This window comes from Selaginella moellendorffii, unplaced genomic scaffold (assembly GCF_000143415.4).
Source record: "Selaginella moellendorffii unplaced genomic scaffold, v1.0 SELMOscaffold_2, whole genome shotgun sequence".
NCBI classification, from domain to species: domain Eukaryota; kingdom Viridiplantae; phylum Streptophyta; class Lycopodiopsida; order Selaginellales; family Selaginellaceae; genus Selaginella; species Selaginella moellendorffii.
The window spans coordinates 3,932,710-3,950,910 of NW_003314263.1; the positions used below are offsets into that span (position 1 = coordinate 3,932,710).

General features: G+C 42.2%; 3 protein-coding genes across 6 annotated transcripts; 1 reads left to right on the top strand and 2 right to left on the bottom strand.

Moving 5' to 3' along the window:
- The first annotated feature begins 8,094 nt into the window (after positions 1-8,094).
- On the top strand, positions 8,095-12,407 carry LOC9643325 (transcriptional corepressor LEUNIG). 4 transcript variants are annotated; one of them, XM_024659870.1, is made up of 19 exons: positions 8,095-8,204; positions 8,328-8,406; positions 8,466-8,563; positions 8,644-8,753; positions 8,809-9,267; positions 9,322-9,407; positions 9,464-9,536; positions 9,594-9,690; positions 9,744-9,793; positions 9,853-10,167; positions 10,226-10,489; positions 10,555-10,797; positions 10,895-11,036; positions 11,110-11,216; positions 11,274-11,423; positions 11,492-11,647; positions 11,698-11,814; positions 11,868-12,071; positions 12,145-12,407. In XM_024659870.1, exons 2-19 carry the CDS (start codon positions 8,375-8,377, stop codon positions 12,286-12,288), a joined length of 2,847 nt encoding a protein of 948 aa, XP_024515638.1. In that variant the 5' UTR covers positions 8,095-8,204; positions 8,328-8,374; the 3' UTR covers positions 12,289-12,407. The 4 variants fall into 4 exon arrangements, with proteins under 4 accessions (XP_024515638.1, XP_024515652.1, XP_024515648.1 ...); XM_024659884.1 differs by having other exon boundaries at positions 10,901-11,036; XM_024659880.1 differs by having other exon boundaries at positions 10,226-10,483.
- LOC112340822 (bidirectional sugar transporter NEC1-like) lies at positions 12,315-14,054 on the bottom strand. Its single transcript, XM_024659893.1, has 6 exons — positions 13,925-14,054; positions 13,797-13,833; positions 13,513-13,726; positions 13,143-13,301; positions 12,933-13,052; positions 12,315-12,839 (listed from the first exon to the last, which is right to left on the bottom strand). The coding sequence occupies exons 1-6, from the start codon at positions 13,959-13,961 to the stop codon at positions 12,504-12,506; spliced, it is 903 nt and encodes a 300-aa protein (XP_024515661.1). The 5' UTR covers positions 13,962-14,054; the 3' UTR covers positions 12,315-12,503.
- A 730-nt stretch (positions 14,055-14,784) lies between these two features.
- Positions 14,785-15,928, bottom strand: LOC9661607 (flavin mononucleotide hydrolase 1, chloroplatic). Its single transcript, XM_002963069.2, has 7 exons — positions 15,694-15,928; positions 15,565-15,640; positions 15,465-15,516; positions 15,294-15,408; positions 15,177-15,247; positions 15,029-15,116; positions 14,785-14,981 (listed from the first exon to the last, which is right to left on the bottom strand). Exons 1-7 carry the CDS (start codon positions 15,903-15,905, stop codon positions 14,879-14,881), a joined length of 717 nt encoding a protein of 238 aa, XP_002963115.1. The 5' UTR covers positions 15,906-15,928; the 3' UTR covers positions 14,785-14,878.
- Between the last annotated feature and the right edge of the window lie 2,273 nt (positions 15,929-18,201).

Here is an 18,201-nt window from a genome sequence, read left to right on the forward strand (position 1 = left end):
CTACAGGAAATAAATTTATAATATAAATGAAATAGAACTTGTTTTTGGTTTGAAATTAGGAAAAGTTGGGAGTATTTTTGCAAGGGGTGAAAATTAGCTTTTAGATATGCATATATATCTTGGAAATATTGAAGGGAAAGATTACCAAGAATCATATTAAAAGCTAAACATATCAGATGAAGACAATTTAGATATGCATTTTTAATCACAATATTAAATCACAAGTAATGTTGGTATAAATCTACCACACAGTATTTGGACATTGCCAATTATATGTCACACTCTCAAAAGTTGCTTTAGTTTTCACATTTTTAAACATATACATATATGTGTAAGAATTTGAAAACCAAATATTACTCAAAAAGGTACATGAGAAATTTAGTTTATAAGAAAATACTATAAAATGGTGAAATAAATGCTTTAATTAAAAAACAAATTTGTATTTAGCTATGTATATAAATTATACAGATGGAATGGAAATAAAATAAATACCTAACTGACTATGTTGTTTTGCCCTTCCTGTAAACACTTGTCAAGTATAACTTCATAGGCCTATTTACACTTTAGAAAAAATTTCTTGAGGAACAAGTAGTTTTAAAATATCAATTGTTAACATATCATGCCTATTCATTAAAGCCATGGACAAGGCATAGGCTTTATTTAAAATATAGCTATTTTTTAAAAGAAATATTTTTGATTTAGCTAATAGGAGAATATACTTGGATATCCTAGGATATTTTACCATCTAACAGTGGTTATTCATTTATTTGAATCTTGTATTTATAATTTATGAACATGTTTATAATTTATAAACTTCTCTAACCACTTTATATCATCGTGATATGGTTGTGAGGTCTTTTGAAGCATGAGCCAAAGAAATACCATAACTTACAATGCATTGATTAGGGCCTACATCCAGAATGGCAATTGTGAGGGAGCTCTTAAAGTTTCTAGGCTCATGGATCAAACTGGTGTCAAAATCAATGATCTCAGCTATTGGCAATGATTGATGTTTGTGCAGGTATGGAGAATTTACTGCAAGTCAAGTCTCTTCTCTCCTTGATCTTGGGAGATGCCAAGTAAGAACACTGGGAATAAGTTTAGAAATGTATTTATTTCCATGTATGTCCAGTGTGGAGACTTGAGTGCCTCCGTACTAGTGTTCTAGGATCAATGGATGGAACCATCATGATATCATGTCCTGGAACTCAATTCTTGCTTACTATACTCAAAATGGAAGAAGTGAAGAGTCTCTAGAGATGCTTTGGGAGATGAGGTTGGATGGATCTTATCAGTTGAACACCATCACCTTTAGCACTGTTTTGAGTGCTTGCAGCTGTGCTGGATTTGTGGATCATGCTCATGAATCCAATATGGAGATTTCAATATTGACTATCAAAATGAAGAACTAAAACCACTTCAAACAATAATGAAGAAAGAATGATACATACAAATATTAAAATATAATACATGTTATAAGAAACTAATAGATCATATAAATAATATATACAAACAGATTATATATCATAATAAAAAATACTTAAAAACAAAAGCAAACCAAGCGTAGCAATTTATATTTTCATGAAAGCAAACCAAGAACAAACAATGGAAAAAAATGTTTCTAAACTCCAGGACGTCAAAGAAGTGGCGGCCAAAAGCCGAGAAAGACCACAGTCATCCAGACGGAGAGAAATGCCATGTAAGCATGCCACATCATTGCCAGCTTCACGGTGGTAGATGCTCGTTACAGCACAGCGACTTGTCGATCGCGCAAATGGTCTCACAAGATCCAAGCTCAACGTTCGTCCCGAGCTTCCCTGGGAGATGGAGATGGCTGACATATTTGTGGAAGGGACTGCTCAGGCAGTGTCCTACCAACGGAGAGCACTCGTTCGAGCCCATGGATGATTGTGAAACACGTAAATACTTAGGAGGCGAGCGAGCGCCCTCTGAGAGGATGAGCGACTTCTCGCAGGAGGAAGGGCTGCGCAAGATTCATGATAGGCCAGACTACAAGTTGGTTGTTCTCCATCTCCGCCACTTCTATTGACCAGCCAAATATGCTTCTCCTTGTTCCTCCAGGCTTTGCACAGCAATTCAGTCTCTATGAACCAGGGGCACTCTTTCGCTCACCATCTTTTTCTGGGCACAAAGGAAAAACTTTCTTGGCAATACCATGTTTGGGAATTTTCAGAGCTTCGCCAGCAGTTCTGATGCCCCTGGAGAGGCGGAATTTCTTCTTCTTTAGAACAAAACCGGTGGATTATCCGCTGCAATCGCTGCCGGCGGCAGGTCCACAAACTAGCCATCGCCAATCTGTACTAGAAAGATTGTGGAGCTCGTTAACTCTTTTTTCATTTTTTTTTATTAGATCCTCTCGATCTCTTCTCACGGTTGTGACATTTTTAAATTTGAGCTGCTGAAGCCAACGCGGGAGCGCTACAACATCTCTATCTAGCGAATGTTTCTTTCCAGATGAGAGCTCAAGCAGCGGGTGCTTCACACAACATAGGAAGCCATTCCAAAACCGGCGGAATCAAATCGGCTGCTCTGAATCGGAAAACAAGGATTCTGGATCATGCGATATTTCAAACGTTCTGGTTTTCGAACCGAGCGTCAAACACTGGTAGAGAGATTTTTGTGCATGTCTGCAAGTTTAAGTTTTAGAATTTTGTTGCGAAGCAAACAAACGTTTTGGGGAGTCAGTCGTTGACAAGATGCCGAGCCTACCCAGCTTTAGGGGTCCGTGGCTTTGGTCAGTTGAGGGCTTTCAGCCGGACACGATAAAAAGGCCCTGAAAAATTGTGTTTTTACATGCTAAATGTACTGTCGAGGAACATACCTTCTTACTACTAACGTAAGGTTCAGTCCTTAGGTTAGAGTGGGTTAAAAAAATGTAATCTTGATCTTGAGTTCCCGCCAAGGTGTCCAACTTTCGTGTAGCCGAGCCATTCACAAACACCAATACTTAATCTCTTGCATCCACCCAGCAGCACCCAGTGATCCCTCCAGGCCAAGTCCCACAGCTGGATCTCATGCTGTTGAGAGAGCTGCCGCTAGCATCCGCTGCCACAGCCAAATCCACGAGCAACACCACCATGAGCATCACCTCCTGCCCAACCGCCACTAGATCGCATGCTGCCGCCAGTGCTGCCGCCACGGCCAAATCCCATGCTGCCACCGACTGGTGCCACCCAAGGTCTAAACTCGAATTTTTATAATTTTTCAGAATTCCATTTGATTGCTATCAAGGACAACATTTTAAAGTTTGTTTTTCCTCTCATGATTCTCCTACTTACAGTAGTTTGAGCTCTGGAACATGCCAGATGACTATACCACTCACGACGGCCTAATTGCGGCCTTAGCGCAGTCTCCAGCGACTGGCATGGTTGCATTGGCGAGCCATGACAAGTGTGTCCATTGAAGTAGAGTGAGAAGAAGACAACAGACTTAAGCTAAGCAAATACCCATTGTTTTCTCTCTTTTTTTCATTCATAGGGCTTCCAGTGTTGAAACTACTACAAAATCACCTGTTATGGCTTTTGTTTTCCAACACACATCACATACCCAAAGAATATATACTTACTATGAATAACAAAGCCAGATTTTGCCAGGTTACAAGTGGATAGAGCTAATATGTAATGTGATGGTTGTTTACAATTTATCAACGAAATCCAGGAAAGTAATCGAGAAAAAGATGAACAAAAACTTCTGGATGTTCGCTGGTGCAACAAAGAGAAGCTACTTTGAGTGTTCCAGACCCTCTAATTGTAACCATGCCCCACCCGATATTCATACGTTAGCTTTGGCTGCTCGTGCTTGTAGCATGAGCATTGAATAGAAGCCATAGAGATGTGGCAATGCAGATTGCTGGGCTCACCAACAAGGGGAACTTGAAGTCTGGCCTATCATAAATCTTGCACAGCGTTATCTTAGAGAACCATTCCCCGCCTCTCACGCACCGGTTCCCATCATCCATGGATGGAAACCAAAGACCTTGGAATATTCTTAGTGTTAAGAATCTTGATTTCAGCTGATAAATTGTAACAACCAGCGAGTGGGTAGTGTTTTCTCTTACACATTAAGATAATCCTTACATATTAGCTCTGCCCTCCATCTATCCACTTGTAACCTGGCAAAATCTGGCTTTGTTATGATCTTTTAAGTTAAGGAAGTCTATATGCGAGTATTTTCTTTGGGTATGTGATGTGTGTTGGAAAACAAAAGCCATAACAGATGATTTTGTAGTACTTTCAACACTGGAAGTCCTATGAATGAAACAACAAAAAGAAAACAACTTCTCTCACTCTACTTCAATTGACACACTTGTCATGGCTCGCCAATGCAACCATGCCAGTCGCTGGAGACTGCGCCAAGGCCGCAATTAGGCCGTCGTGAGTGGTATAGTCATATGGCATGTTCCACAGCTCAAACTGTAGCAGAATCATGAGAGGAAACACAAACGTTAAAATGTTGTCCTTACTAGCAATCACAGTGGAATAAAATTTTATGAAATCTTTTTACAAGTCGCGTAAGGAGTGGAAGAGGGATTAGCAGGGCGTGGCAGCATGAGATCTAGTGGTGGCGCTTGGGTAGGCTCGGCATCTTGTCAACGACTGACTCCCCAAAACGTTTGTTTGCTTCAAACATTTGAGCGTGACTCGCAACCAAATTCTAAAACTTAAGCTTGCACACCTGCAGTGTTTGACGCTCGGTTCGAAAACCGGAACGTTTGAAATATCGCATGATCCAGAATCCTTGTTTCCCGATTCAGAGCAGCCGATTTGATTCCGCCGGTTTTGGAATGGCTTCCTATGTTGTGTGAAGCACCCGCTGCCTGAGCTCTCACCTGGAAAGAAACGTTCGCTAGATAGAGATGTTGTAGCGCTCCAGCGTTGGCTTCTTCCGTGGATGTCAGGAGCTCAAAGTTAAAAATGTCACAACTGTGAGAAGAGATCGAGAGGATCTAATAAAAAAGAATGAAAAAAGAGTTAACGAGCTCCACAATCTTTCTAGTACAGATTAGCGATGGCTAGGCCGCCGGCAGCGATCGCAGCGGATAATCCACCGGTTTTTTTTCTAAAGAAGAAGAAATTCCGTCCCTCCAGGGGCATCAGAACTGCTGGCGAAGCTCTGAAAATTCCCAAACATGGTATTCGACAAGTCGCTGTGCTGTAACGAGCATCTACCAGAACGTCGCATATGGGAGACGTAGGATCTATGGATCACTGCGATGGCGAGCTGTTTTTGCTCCAACCAGGCTGAGGCCTCGTCTCTCTCCACCTAGCTGGCAATGATGTGGCATGCTTACATGGCATTTCTCTCTTTCCACTCCAGTCTGCATCTGTCCGTCAGATGACTGTGGTCTTTCTCGGCTTTTGACCGGCACTTCTTTGACGTCCTGGGGTTTAGAGACATTTTTTTTCATTGTTTGTTCTTGGTTTGCTTTCATGAAAAAATAAATTGCCATGCTTGGCTTGCTTTTATTTTTAAGTGTTTTTTATTATGATATATAATTTGTTCATGGTGTTATTCCTACTTTTGTATATATTATTTATTTTATCCATATATGATTTATTAGTTTCTTATAACATTCTTTTATTATTTGTATGTATCTTTTTTTTCTCCATTATTGTTTAAAGTGGTTTTGGTTCTTCATTTTGATAGTCAATATTGAAATCTCCATGCTGGATTCACAAGCATGATCCATGAATCCAGCACAGCTGCAAGCACTCAAAAGAGTGCTAAAGGTGATGGTGTTCAGCTTATAAGATCCATCCAACCTCATCTCTCAAAACATCTCTAGAGACTCTTCACTTTTTCCATTCTGAATGTAGTAAGCAAGAATTGAGTTCTAGGATATGATATCATGATGGTTCCATCCACTGATCCTAGAACACTAATACAGAGGCACTCTCCACACTGGACATACATGGAAATTAATACATTTCCAAGCTTATTCCTAGTGTTCTTACTTGCTGGCATCTCCCAAGATCCAGGAGAGAAGAGACTTGGCTTGTAGTAAATGCTCCATACCTGCACAAACATCAATCATTGCTAGTCATTGATTTTGACACCAATTTGATCCATAAGCCTAGAAACTTTAAGAGCTCCCTCACAATTGCCATTCTAGATGTAGGCCCTAAGCAATGCATTGTAAGTTATGGTATTTCTTTGGCTCATGCTTCAAAAGACCCCATGACTAGATCACAATGATACAAAGTGGTTAGAAAAGTTTATAAATTATAAACATGTTCATAAATTATAAATACAAAATTTATCTAAATGAATAACCACTGTTAAATGGTAAAATATCCTAGAATATCTAAACATATTCTCTTATAACCTGGCAATGCAGATTCCTGGGCTCACCAAGAAGGGGAACTTGAAGTCTGGCCTATCATAAATCCTGCACGGCATTATCTTAGAGAACCATTCCATGCCTCTCATGCACCAGTAGGTTCCCATCATCCATGGATGCCTGCTGAGTCCTAAACCAAAGACCTTGGAATATTCTTAGTGTTTAGATTCAGCTTTGCACTATCCCGTTTTGCATGGAGCATGCAAGAATGCAATTTCCAGTTGGTTAAATTCCAGAAAGTAAAATCGTATCTGCAGAAAATATATGTCTAAGCTCCATAAATTAGAGCATAAGTACGAGAATCTAGTATGTGTAAGCTGAATTCATGGATCCAAGTCGCTTAGAACACAAGTGGAGAAGTGGAGTATGTTTGTTTCTTTTTACATCTTTTGCAACCTTAAGATCATATTAGCAAAGAGTTTTCACTGCCAGCGATATGGAAGAAGTGGAGCTACGATGTCACGATGATCAAGAGAACCATATAGTAGAGCACAGAGCAAATAATAGATTGGACACTCACAGGAGTAGCTTACGTTCCTAACTAATTACATATTGGGTCTCCTTTTTAAATCCTTAGTGATGATCAGGAGATTGGAAAAGATGCTTTTTTCCACAAATTATACTAATTTGAGTTAAGAGTGCTTAAGATTTTAACCCCGTAAAATATTCTAGGAGATGGCCGACATATTTGAGCGTGGCAGGAAGGGGTGAGCCCAGCAATCTGCGATTGCCAGGTGATTCTCAAACTCCGCAAGTACTATCCAACGAGCAGCCAAACCTTACATATAAATATCGGGTGGAGCATGGTTACAATTAGAGGGTCTGGACACTCAAAGCAGTGTCTCTTCCAGCCGATAGGAGCATTCTTTCGTAGAAATCTTCGTGCTCACCATCTTTTTCTGAACGCGCAAAGAATTAAAGAACCACTTTCTTGTGCCACACTCTGCACCTAAAGAGATCCTTTTTTTTAATTTGGCAGAGCTCGATAATTCCAGCGAGCTCCGGCGAAAGAAGCCTAGCTTGAGCATTCCCAGCGCTTGTTTGAGCGAACGAATTGATCAATTGCTAGGGAAACATAGAACGAGCTCCACATTCTGTCTCTCATAGCACAGATTGAGAATCACATCCGCTGCGGTCGCTGCTGGCAACGTTACCTTGGCGGCGGCGATTCTGGTAAGCAAACCTTTCTTCTCTAATGTCTCAGTAGTGACATTAGCTGACATCCGCACGGAAGAAGCCAACGCTGCGGGAGCGCGACAGAGCATCTGTTTCCACCCGACCAGATCTCTTGAGTAGAACTTTCAAGGTTCCTCCTTTAAAACTCTACCTAAGCGTCCCATGTGAGAGCCCCAGCAGCGGGTTCCACAACTTATGCTCCGCGAAAGCCATTTCTTAAGATCATTTCTTAAGAGTTGGATCATACTCGAAATCTCTCTGAGATGTTTTGAAAACGTCTGGAGAGAATGAATTGTTACGCGCTAAAGCTGATAAGAACAGGGCGCAAGCATTTATGTAGGAATGACTCTGATCGTTGACATTGCATCAGCTGATGGTTTTGTTCTCGCGCTTGAAGCTCAAATTTTTTACGTTTTGGCGCGGTCAACGAGAGTCTGACTGGCAAGACTGCCGAGCCTACCCAGCTTTGGCAAGATATCCCCAAATGGCCTTGCCGGACCTCCCCGGTGTGGTAGGTCCGTGACCGAGCCTGCGTGCCTTGCAGAAAGAAGCACACACTTAAACACTCTATAGCTCGAACACTCCTTGTTTTGCAAGCTCGTGGCTATGGCGGATCCATGGACGCGAGCGCTATCGAGCAGGGGCGCCTAAAGATCTCGGTTCCAAGGTCAGTGCTCTTCCTGCCCCCTGCATTCTCTCTCGGCAGAGGTGATTGCGCAGCTCAGGGTTTTGTGCGAGTCCTAGGAGGATTTTCGCGTGCCACTGCAATGACGAGGGCTTTCATCTGCAGGATAGGCGGATTCTATTGCCGGAGTCCTTCGAAAGAGGGGAGGCGCAATGGCGCAAAGTAACTGGGAAGCCGATAAGATGTAAGCGTTTGGATTTCTTTTTGTCCTTCTCGTTGTTTGAGTAAGATTGGGATTGGCAGGCTCGATGTTTATATACACGACTATCTTGTGAAGAAAAACCTCCAGGCCTCTGCCAAGGCCTTTCAGACAGAGGGCAAAGTTTCTGGCGATCCTGTCGGTAAGAGCTCCTCTCCGTAGAGATTCTTGTCCTCATAGGAGTTCCATTGCTCCTTTTTTTCCCTTTTTTTTTCGATGCAGCGATTGATGCTCCTGGTGGTTTTTTGTTCGAGTGGTGGTCCGTGTTCTGGGACATTTTCATTGCTCGTACGAATGAAAAGCACTCAGAGGTGGCTGCTTCATATATCGAGGTAAGCTTTTCCTCTTCCTATTCATTTTTCTTATTCATCACCCCTTGTGCTACAGACTCAGCAACTCAAGGCGAGAGAACAACAGCAGCAACACCAGCATCTTCAGCACCAGCAGCAACAGCAGCAAATTCAGCAGCAGCAGCACCAGCAGCAGCACCAACAACAATTACAACAAAGTCAGCAGCAGCAGCAACAGCAGCAGCAGTTGCAGCAAAGTCAGCAGCAGCAGCAGCAGCAACAACAACAGCTGCAGCAAAACCAGCAGCAACACCAGCAACAGCAGCAGCACCAGCAGCAGCAGCAACACCAGCAGCAACTTCACATGCAGCAGATTCAACTCCTCCAGCGTCAAGCCCAGCAGCAGCAGCAACCTCGGAGGGATCTGGCCATAAACGCTGCTGCAAACGGCATGGGTGGTGATTCACTCCCCCCAACTGCGAATGCAATGGCAACCAAAATCTACGAGGAGCGTCTCAAGCATCCACACCAACGTGACACTCTCGAAGATATTAAGGTCTGTTCAGTTGCCGTGACCCAAGGGACGCATTCTGACTGGGGGTCTTTGCAGAGATACGGAGAGCCTCCGGGACAGCTTTTGGATCCAAGCCCGACAAGTCTGCTTAAAGGAGCGCCGACTCCTGGCCAGCCGTCTGGGTAAATGATCTTTTTTCTTTGATGTCATTACGTTTTCAAACTCTGGAAATGGACAGGCCTTTACTTCCAGCTAGTGCTGCTGGATTGCAACAAGTTCAGAACAGGCCTCAGCTCTCTGGAGTCTCTCAGGTACGTGTTCTGGTCTTCTAGTCTCTGTCCGGCTCATTCGTTTTTTACACAAAACAGGACAGCAAGAGCGACGGCAACGTAGTTTTGAATCAAAGATCACCTGCACCGGATCCTTCCATGTTTGGGCATGCCAAGCCAAACCTTCTTAGTCCAGGTATGCTCTTGACTTTAAGAGTGCGCTTGAGTTGACGTTTTAACTATCGGCAGGAGTCAATCAAGGAGGAAATGCAATGTCATTGAAAGGCTGGTCATTAGCTGTAAGTGCAATCGACACGGAAGTATTTGTTGTTTGACGTTGGTGTCTTGCGCTGCTCAGGGAATGGATCAGCTTCGCCCGACGCTAGTGCAAAATCAGAAGCCGTCTTTGCAGGCTTCTCAAGCATATCATATACTGAGTCCTCAGCACCAGCACTTACTGCTTCAGGCTCAGGCGCAAGGAAGCTTGCCTTCGTCCAATTCCGCTCTCCTTGGTGACGTAGACGGGAGAAGGTTTCGCATGCTTCTCAGTCGGAATCAAAACCAAATGGGCAAAGATGGTCAAGCTGGTCTCAGCGAGGTCGGATCACCTATGCAGGCTGCAACACTCCTGCCTCGTGGTAATCCACAGGATCAGGGGGAGATGCTGATGAAGGTACTATCTTCATTTTTCACTCATGGAGCTTGAAGTGTTTCTTTTCATTTTTTGGCAGATGAAAATGGCCCAGTCGCAGCAAGCTCAAAGTGGCCAACAGCCACAGCCACCACAGTCTTCTCAACAAGGGCAGCAAGCGCAGCAGCAACCGGCAACGCCACAACAGCAGCAGCAGCAGCAGCAACAACTACAACAAGAGAGAATGGGTGTTGTTGGAGTTGATGGTGCGCTGTCCAACTCCTTTAGGGGAACCGGCGACCAGGTTTATAGCGGCATGGAGCCGAGTCCCAGTACGAATAGCACAGGGACTGGAAAGGTGAAAGTGAGATATAATTTGTAGCGTCAACGTTCTTACGTTTCTTCGTTTTATTTCCTTTTCGTCTACAGGTTGCTGCTAAAGGTCCCAGTGGCCGAAAACGGAAGCAACCGGCGTCATCCTCTGGTCCAGCTAATAGTACGGGTACAGCGAACACGGCGGGTCCGAATTCCCCATCGTCTCCATCAACACATACGCCTGGCGATGTCATTTCCATGGCGGGAGCTTTACAACAAAATGGAAACATCTCCAAGTCGCTTATGATGTACGGGTCAGATGGAGCTGGGACGCTTGCTTCGCCTACAAACCAGCTGGTAAGAACTATATGCTGTAAGCTGCAATAGGATGGTTTTTTCCTGATTTTCTCTGTAATGGCTTTTTTGTCAAGGGTCTGAGTGGTGGAAATTGAAGTTGCAGGCTGATATTGACCGCTTCGGCGAAGATCCGTCGCTGGATGATAACGTCGAGTCCTTTTTATCGCACGACGACGCAGATCATCGCGATGGCTTGTTTGGAAGCAGCAAACAGAGCCCTGCCATGGATGTGAGCAAAGGCACATATCTATTTCGATAAATGCATTTCGATAGAATTTCTCCTCTTACTGTTGGTTTGAATTCATTGACCAGGTTTTCTTAGCGAAGTAGGTTGCTTGCGAGCAAGTACGAGCAAGGTTGTCTGTTGCCATTTCTCGTCCGACGGGAAACTTCTTGCAAGCGCCGGACACGATAAAAAGGTCTGGAAAAAAATGTGTTTTTAAGTCAATGCCGTATGCTAATTGTTCTCTTGGCAGGCTGTTCTCTGGAATATGGACACTCTAAAGCTCAAGAGTACCCTCGAGGAGCACACCTTTCTTATTACTGACGTAAGGTTCAGTCCAAACTCCACGCGCCTGGCGACCTCGTCATTTGATAAGACCGTGAGAGTGTGGGATGCAGACAATGTAAGTCTTGAGCTTGAGTTCCCGCCAACCGAATCATGCGGACTAATTCTTGTCCAACTCTCGTGTAGCCGAGCTATTCCTTGAGAACGTTCACCGGCCATCAGACGTCGGTTATGTCGCTTGACTTCCATCCCGTGAACGAGGACCTGCTGTGTTCTTGCGACGGAGATAGCGAGATACGCTACTGGAGTGTGAGCCAAGGCGTTTGCACCAGAGTCTTCAAGGTTTGTCTGTCTCTTTGCGAAGCACGGTGCTGATGCGTGATAAGTTGCAGGGTGGTATGGCGCAGACGAGGTTCCAGCCAAGAGTCGGAAGGTTATTGGCGGCAGCTGCCGAGAATGTGGTCTCTATTTTTGATGTGGATACCGAGACTTGTGTACATTCCTTACAGGTAGGCACGTCTTCTGTGGTAATCTTTGCTCAAATCTTTTTCTTTTCTGGCAGCGACACACGAAGCCGGTACACTCGGTGTGCTGGGACGCTACTGGCGACTACGTCGCTTCGGTCAGTGAAGATTCGGTTCGAGTATGGGCACTAAATGGAAGCGATGGCGATTGCATCCACGAGCTGAACTGCAACGGGAACAAGTTCCACTCTTGTGTGTTCCACCCCAAGTTACCGACTTTGCTGGTCATCGGTTGCTATCAAGTACGGCAGTTTAAAGTTTATTTTTTTCCTCGTTTTGTGTGTGTCTTGATGTTCATGGTTCTTCTACTTGCAGTCGCTTGAGCTCTGGAACATGCAAGAGAACAAGACCATGACTATACCCGCTCATGACGGCCTGATCGCGGCCTTGGCACAATCTCCAGCGACTGGCATGGTTGCGTCGGCGAGCCATGACAAGTGTGTCAGGCTGTGGAAGTAGAATGAGAGAGCCAGAGACAACATGAATAGCTACAGGGATTCACAAGAATCTCAAAGCTGTTTATAGAGAAGCACAGATTTGTGACAACAGGTATGAATTCCACAGATTTATATTTCCTATTTCACGGTGGTGTCAGTTGTTTACACGACAACGAGAAAAGCAAACCAGTTTACAGGAGAAGGCGGGGGCGAGTTTTCGGCTCCTGCTTGCTGCTCCTACTTTGCGAGTTCCACGTACTGTGGAGCTTCCTTGAACAGCTTTTCGGACGCTGTCCTGCAGGCGGGGATCCCAGTGGGTATCTCTTTGAGCTCTTTGAGAAGATCCATCACTTTTCCCGACGCTGTTCTAAAGGCAGCGCTTCCGGTGAGGGACTGCTGCCGTAGCGGTGGGATTCTGAGGTCGATCGCCTCGGTACTGCTCTCTTTCACGTCGATGATGTGCTGCTTTCCCTCCGGTTTACTGCTCTCTTCCTTCTTCTGCCTTAATATCTTGCAGACGATGTAGAGAACTATTTGGCCGACAGCACACACGGAACCGGCGACGCTTGGGATCTGTCAAGCGAGAGAGAGAGAGAGAGAGAGAGATCAAGATGGTGTAAGAGTAGGATCTTTCGTTTTCTTCTTTTGGTTTGATCGAGAACTTACTCCTATGAAGATGTCTTTGGTGAAGAAGGCGAATCCAGACCAGAGGATCCCGTTGATGAGGAGGAAGATGGTGAGTGTGAGGGGCATTGCTTCCACATTCTTGGTGCGAATCACAGTTCTCTAGACAAGGAGAATTTTTGAAAGCTGTCAGTCGGGAATGTTGGATGGGTGCGAGCTTTTAGCTTTTTTATTTGAAAGCTTTTTTCGTACCATGACCGAGAGAGGCGACGCGTACATGGCAATGGCAATGGCCGACGCGACACTCCCGATGACGATGATTCGGAGTTTCCCGCGTGTTGCAAAGAGGGTGATGAGAATCAAGCTGCTCAAGATGAAAAGCTCCACACCCAACAGCTTCCAAATCTTCCGCTGCAAACAAAGATCTCCATTTCTTAGCATCTGGGAAGAGTGACGAAACTCTCGACGAACTTGAATAAGGGAATAGAGAAACTCTTGGAAGAACTGAGAGATTCTTTGGAAGAACTCAAAGGAAACGACGGGGTTCGATAGAGAGGAACACTGGAAAGCTTGCGAAGAACTCTCAAGAACCAAGCAAAGTTTGTGAGAGCTTGTGGTGTACCCTGCTGGCTTTGGAGGCGTATTTGTAGAAGATGATGATATAGGCGAGCTCGAAGACGCATCCAACGCAGTTAACGGTCACGATGAGCAATCCCCCGCCGCTCTTCATCATTCCATAGTAGAGCCCCAGTGCCGCCGTCAAGAGCGTGAGGACGTATGGAACCACGGAGAACATCTCGGTGGATTTCTTCCGGGAGATGATGCTAAAGGTTGGTCTGCGACAAAGATCTCACGAAAGAGTTAGAACTTGGAAAGAATGAAAAGCTTGTGGGTATGAGAACTTACATTGGCGATGCATATACGGCAATCGCAGTCGCATTTCCTGTCAGTAAAGAAAACGAACGAGTCAGCCGAGGCGAGACTTGGTCTATCTATTCTTTAAGAAAAACAATGCGAGAAGAACAAGAACATACCGACAAGTCCCAGGATGAAAATCTTATCAGCGGGCATTTTTGATCTCAAGGCCAAGCAGCAAAATCAAGCCAAAAGGAGAAATAAAACAAGGAATTTATTGGTCCTTTTCTCCCTTTCTTGCCTCCGAGACTTCTTCACTCGTTTTGAACTTTTGGGATGAGCGTTGCTGCCGAGGTTTTATATACGAAAGCCATGACAGCACAACATTCTCACTTATCAGGAAACTATATAAATGATTAGATAGTGGAGGAGTTTAAGCTAACTCGCGATTCGGCTTAGCAGATTATCTTCTAATTCATGTCTTGGTCCCTCGGGACAGCGGTGACATCCACTCTGGATATTTTGATACAGAAAGGTGGTGGTATTTTTATGTGAGAGAACCGGAGCAAAGATCTTCAGTCTGTGGGCGAGTGACACATGGTCACACACTTGGAAGGGAATTTGGGGGTTTTTGCAGAGCACCACCAAGGTTCTGGCGGGGGAGTGTTGTGATTTGGAAGATTCTGGCTTTGATTCGCTTGGAGTGTTCTTGGCCGGTCGGTCAAATTGTGTGAGGGGTCACTGCATGTGATGCTCTCCATGGCGAATGAGCAGCCGACTTATGTGCCAAGAATATTGAATATTTATATAGATCTATCACCTTTCTGTAACTCTTTGCTTTTCCTGATTGTGTTGCAGCTTTATAATAATGACGGTAATAATTAATAGTAATTATAGTAATGATATTGTCCCACTCACTCCAAAAAAACAAATTTTTGGGCTCTCATGGGATACAACTATCGTGCCGTGGCGTGGATGGATTGCTTTCTGTCCGTGTGATATCAAACTCCTCCATGGAAATTTGCGGTAAACAGGCAAGGAAATCTGCGCTTTTTAGAGCAATGATTGGAATTCTTTGCATATCAATCTATCAGATATCTCGAACAATGTGGGGTCTCGAGTCACAACTTAGACTACAATGATTTGAGATGGGCGAGTTTATCGCACAGATTTTCAAAGCTTTCAAATATAATAGCGTTGATGCCCAATGACTTTGCAGCTTCAACGTTCCTCCTCCTGGAAAATAAATGTGGTTTCCACTTTTGAGCTTAGAAATCTCTTACTGATCATCAACAAATGTGCAATCTGATGAATCCACTTGCAGTTGTTGCAAAACGTCCAAATAGGCATTAATTTCAGGCTTTCGCTTGCCTGCATAAATTGCTACTTATTTGTTATTTGTTACAAAATTACTTGGAGAGAAAATCGAACCTGTGTGGCACGAGACAAACGTCCATTCCAGGTAGCGAGAGAGCTGAAGCTTGTCTTCAATCAGCATATACCTGAAAAAAATCACATCAATTGATAACTCATACTTCATATATTTACCAGTCTGGATAGTTTGTGAAGGCATGCATTTCAAAGCCCGAGGATTTCAAGCTACAAAGAAGCTCTTCCATCCCTTCGATGAATTCATAGCCAGCCACCATGCAACTCTTGAGTCCTGACCAATCCCGCAAATTCGTGAGAGCTCTAGAGCAAAAAATGGAGAGACAAAACCTTGAAGATCAAAGTCCCTGCCATCGTTAAAAAATCGGTGCTTGAGCTGTTCCTGTGTAAAAGTGCTCAAGCAAGAAAAACGATAGAAAGCAAGCCACACCTCTGTGATCAATCCTTTCTCGAACTCAATCCACGCAGTTGGGTGTTTGATCTCCAGAAGCTCCTTCATAGAAAGCCTGGGGAATAGACACACAATTCAAGGAGGTGCTTCTTGTGGAAGAGATTTTACCCAAAGAATGCTGGAACATCCTTGTAGAATGGATCGCGCACGATGGTGCCCATGACATCAAACAAAAGCACGGGCAACTTCCTTACAATGTTACTCCTGGCCAGATTTCCTCCCATTGAGAGCGTGGAAGAAGAGCTCATGGGCCGTGTTCTTGCTACCGGGGCCAATCTCCCACCACAGCCTATGGCATCTAGAGCTGGACTTCTAAGCATAGCTCTAGCCCTACCAATCAAGATCCTTATTATTTTTGTCGCAGATGATAGAATTTTCTTTCCTTTAGCAATTATATTGGGGTAAAATAAATTTGAATAGTATTTGATTTAATTAGTTAGATATTGGTTAGCTTGAGAAACCTGTTGATCTGTCAGTTTGATCTAGCCTACCTTGACTAAGCAATCCTTATCCAATAGAAGGGCAGGATGTAAACAAATAAGACACCCTTCTTGTCTCCCATGCATATTCCTTGCAAGGAAATTAGATAATTTCTTCCTGCCTTCAACACACCCTTATATGGAAGAGAGATGAACAGAACGTCTACTTTCCCATGCTTCCTTTGAAAATGCCGCTACAGAAGGCAATGTGAATTAAAAAACTGGCCAACAATAAGTCAACACATAGGCTTTAGCTTGTTTGCAGTCCCTGAGATCTCACAGGGCAAAACAATTACCACAGTGGGTGTCTATTTCAGAATATAATACATAAGTACACATTATATTATAGTAAATAGCATTTCAAATTGCAAAATAAATTTACTATTGTAAGTCTAGTGGACCTCTGAAGTTTAAATCTTTATCATTTAAATTTTAAATCAAAAAATATAAAAGAGATGTAACGCTTTTAGTTTATCCAAAGCATTTCAACTTTAACAATATAAGAACCCAATGAATTTTTGGTCTAAGTAGCGTGAAAAGTAGAGCCTGTATAAAATTAATATATTTTTGAGTAAGATTTATTCTCATAATTATAAGATAAAAAAATAAAAATAACTTTACCAATATTCTGCCAGATTTGCAACTTGGAAAACAAACTAAAATTTTGTTCTTTTGAGTTAAATAAAATATGTTTCAGCATAATTTCTCTTGTGTGTAGCCTATTTCATGAGACTGCTTTCAAGGTTTTTTTCAATTGTTTCAAGTTCCTATCTATGACTTTTAACTTTCATGAGAAAATAATACTACCACCTTGTCATGGCTTTAAATTTAACTAGAAACATGCTTTTTATTTCCCCAAAGCTTTAGAATGGAGGTAAATTAATAAAATTTTAATCCAGATCTTTGTATTAAGCTATTATGTTGATCTCCATATACAAGTTTGAGAGATAGTATTATATACAACTGCATAGCCAGTATTCTCAACACAAAGTGCATAAGAAACCCAAACATTCTTGTGATATATATTATAGGACCAAATAATACTATTATTCATGTCATATATCACAAGATTTCCATCTTTTTGTAATCTAAGGAAACATCGCTCACCTTTATTATTAGTTTTAGTGTCCCAAATTACAATTTTTTTATAATAAAGTACTAAATTACAATCAAGTTGCATATACAAATTATATAACTGATTTGGAGATTGAAGAAAAGCCCCATTTTTTAATTTTGAAAAGCTGGAATACTGTGGTCCACTTTTTATACAAGTATTATAAAAATTACAGTCTTGCTCATGTTTATTGTTTACTGACATAAAATAGTTTTGCTGCAAAGGAAATGTGTAATCTTCATCTATGACATAAGATATAGAAAATCTATAATATATGTATTCTGCAAAGCCATAAGTTACTAGATCATTTAAAACATAATTTTTCAAGAGAAACATAAATTCAGATTCTAAATATGATCCTGTATTATACAAACGCAGATTCGGAATTATAGTACAAGTTATGACATATGTCTTAAAAGTATGATATACATCAAGAGCTGCTATTGTTATTAATAAGGAGCTATAATCTTCATATATTACTTTAGAGTAAGAAAATCCTATGAACGATTCATCCCGTTTTCCAACTTCCTTTATAAGTTCTAGAATAATTGGTATAATGATTTTTTGTCTATAACTAATTGTAATAGCATTTGGGTATTCATAGTTTTTAATTAAGCAGTAACACTGTAAGCATAAAGATAAAAACAAAACAAATATCATGAAGTACTAAATTAACATCATCTTGTTCTATCATCTATTTAATAAGAATTACTCTCTTTTATTAATGCTGTTACAAATTTAAGACCTAACTTTAACTATAATTTAAAAATAGCTAGTTTCAAACTTTATCTAATAATTTTATACTTTTCCAAGTATATTTTGTGTATATTATTACTTTTCACCAAAAAAAATTTCTACTAATAGATAACGTAGCTTTTTCTTTATTTAAAAAGTAATACTCTCTCATCAGTATTGTCAGTTTTTATATTTTACTCTATATTTTATATTTTATATTCTAAATAAATAACTGTATTCTTTATTCATTTTACATGGCCCATCCTAAAAGTTGAAAATTAGAACTTT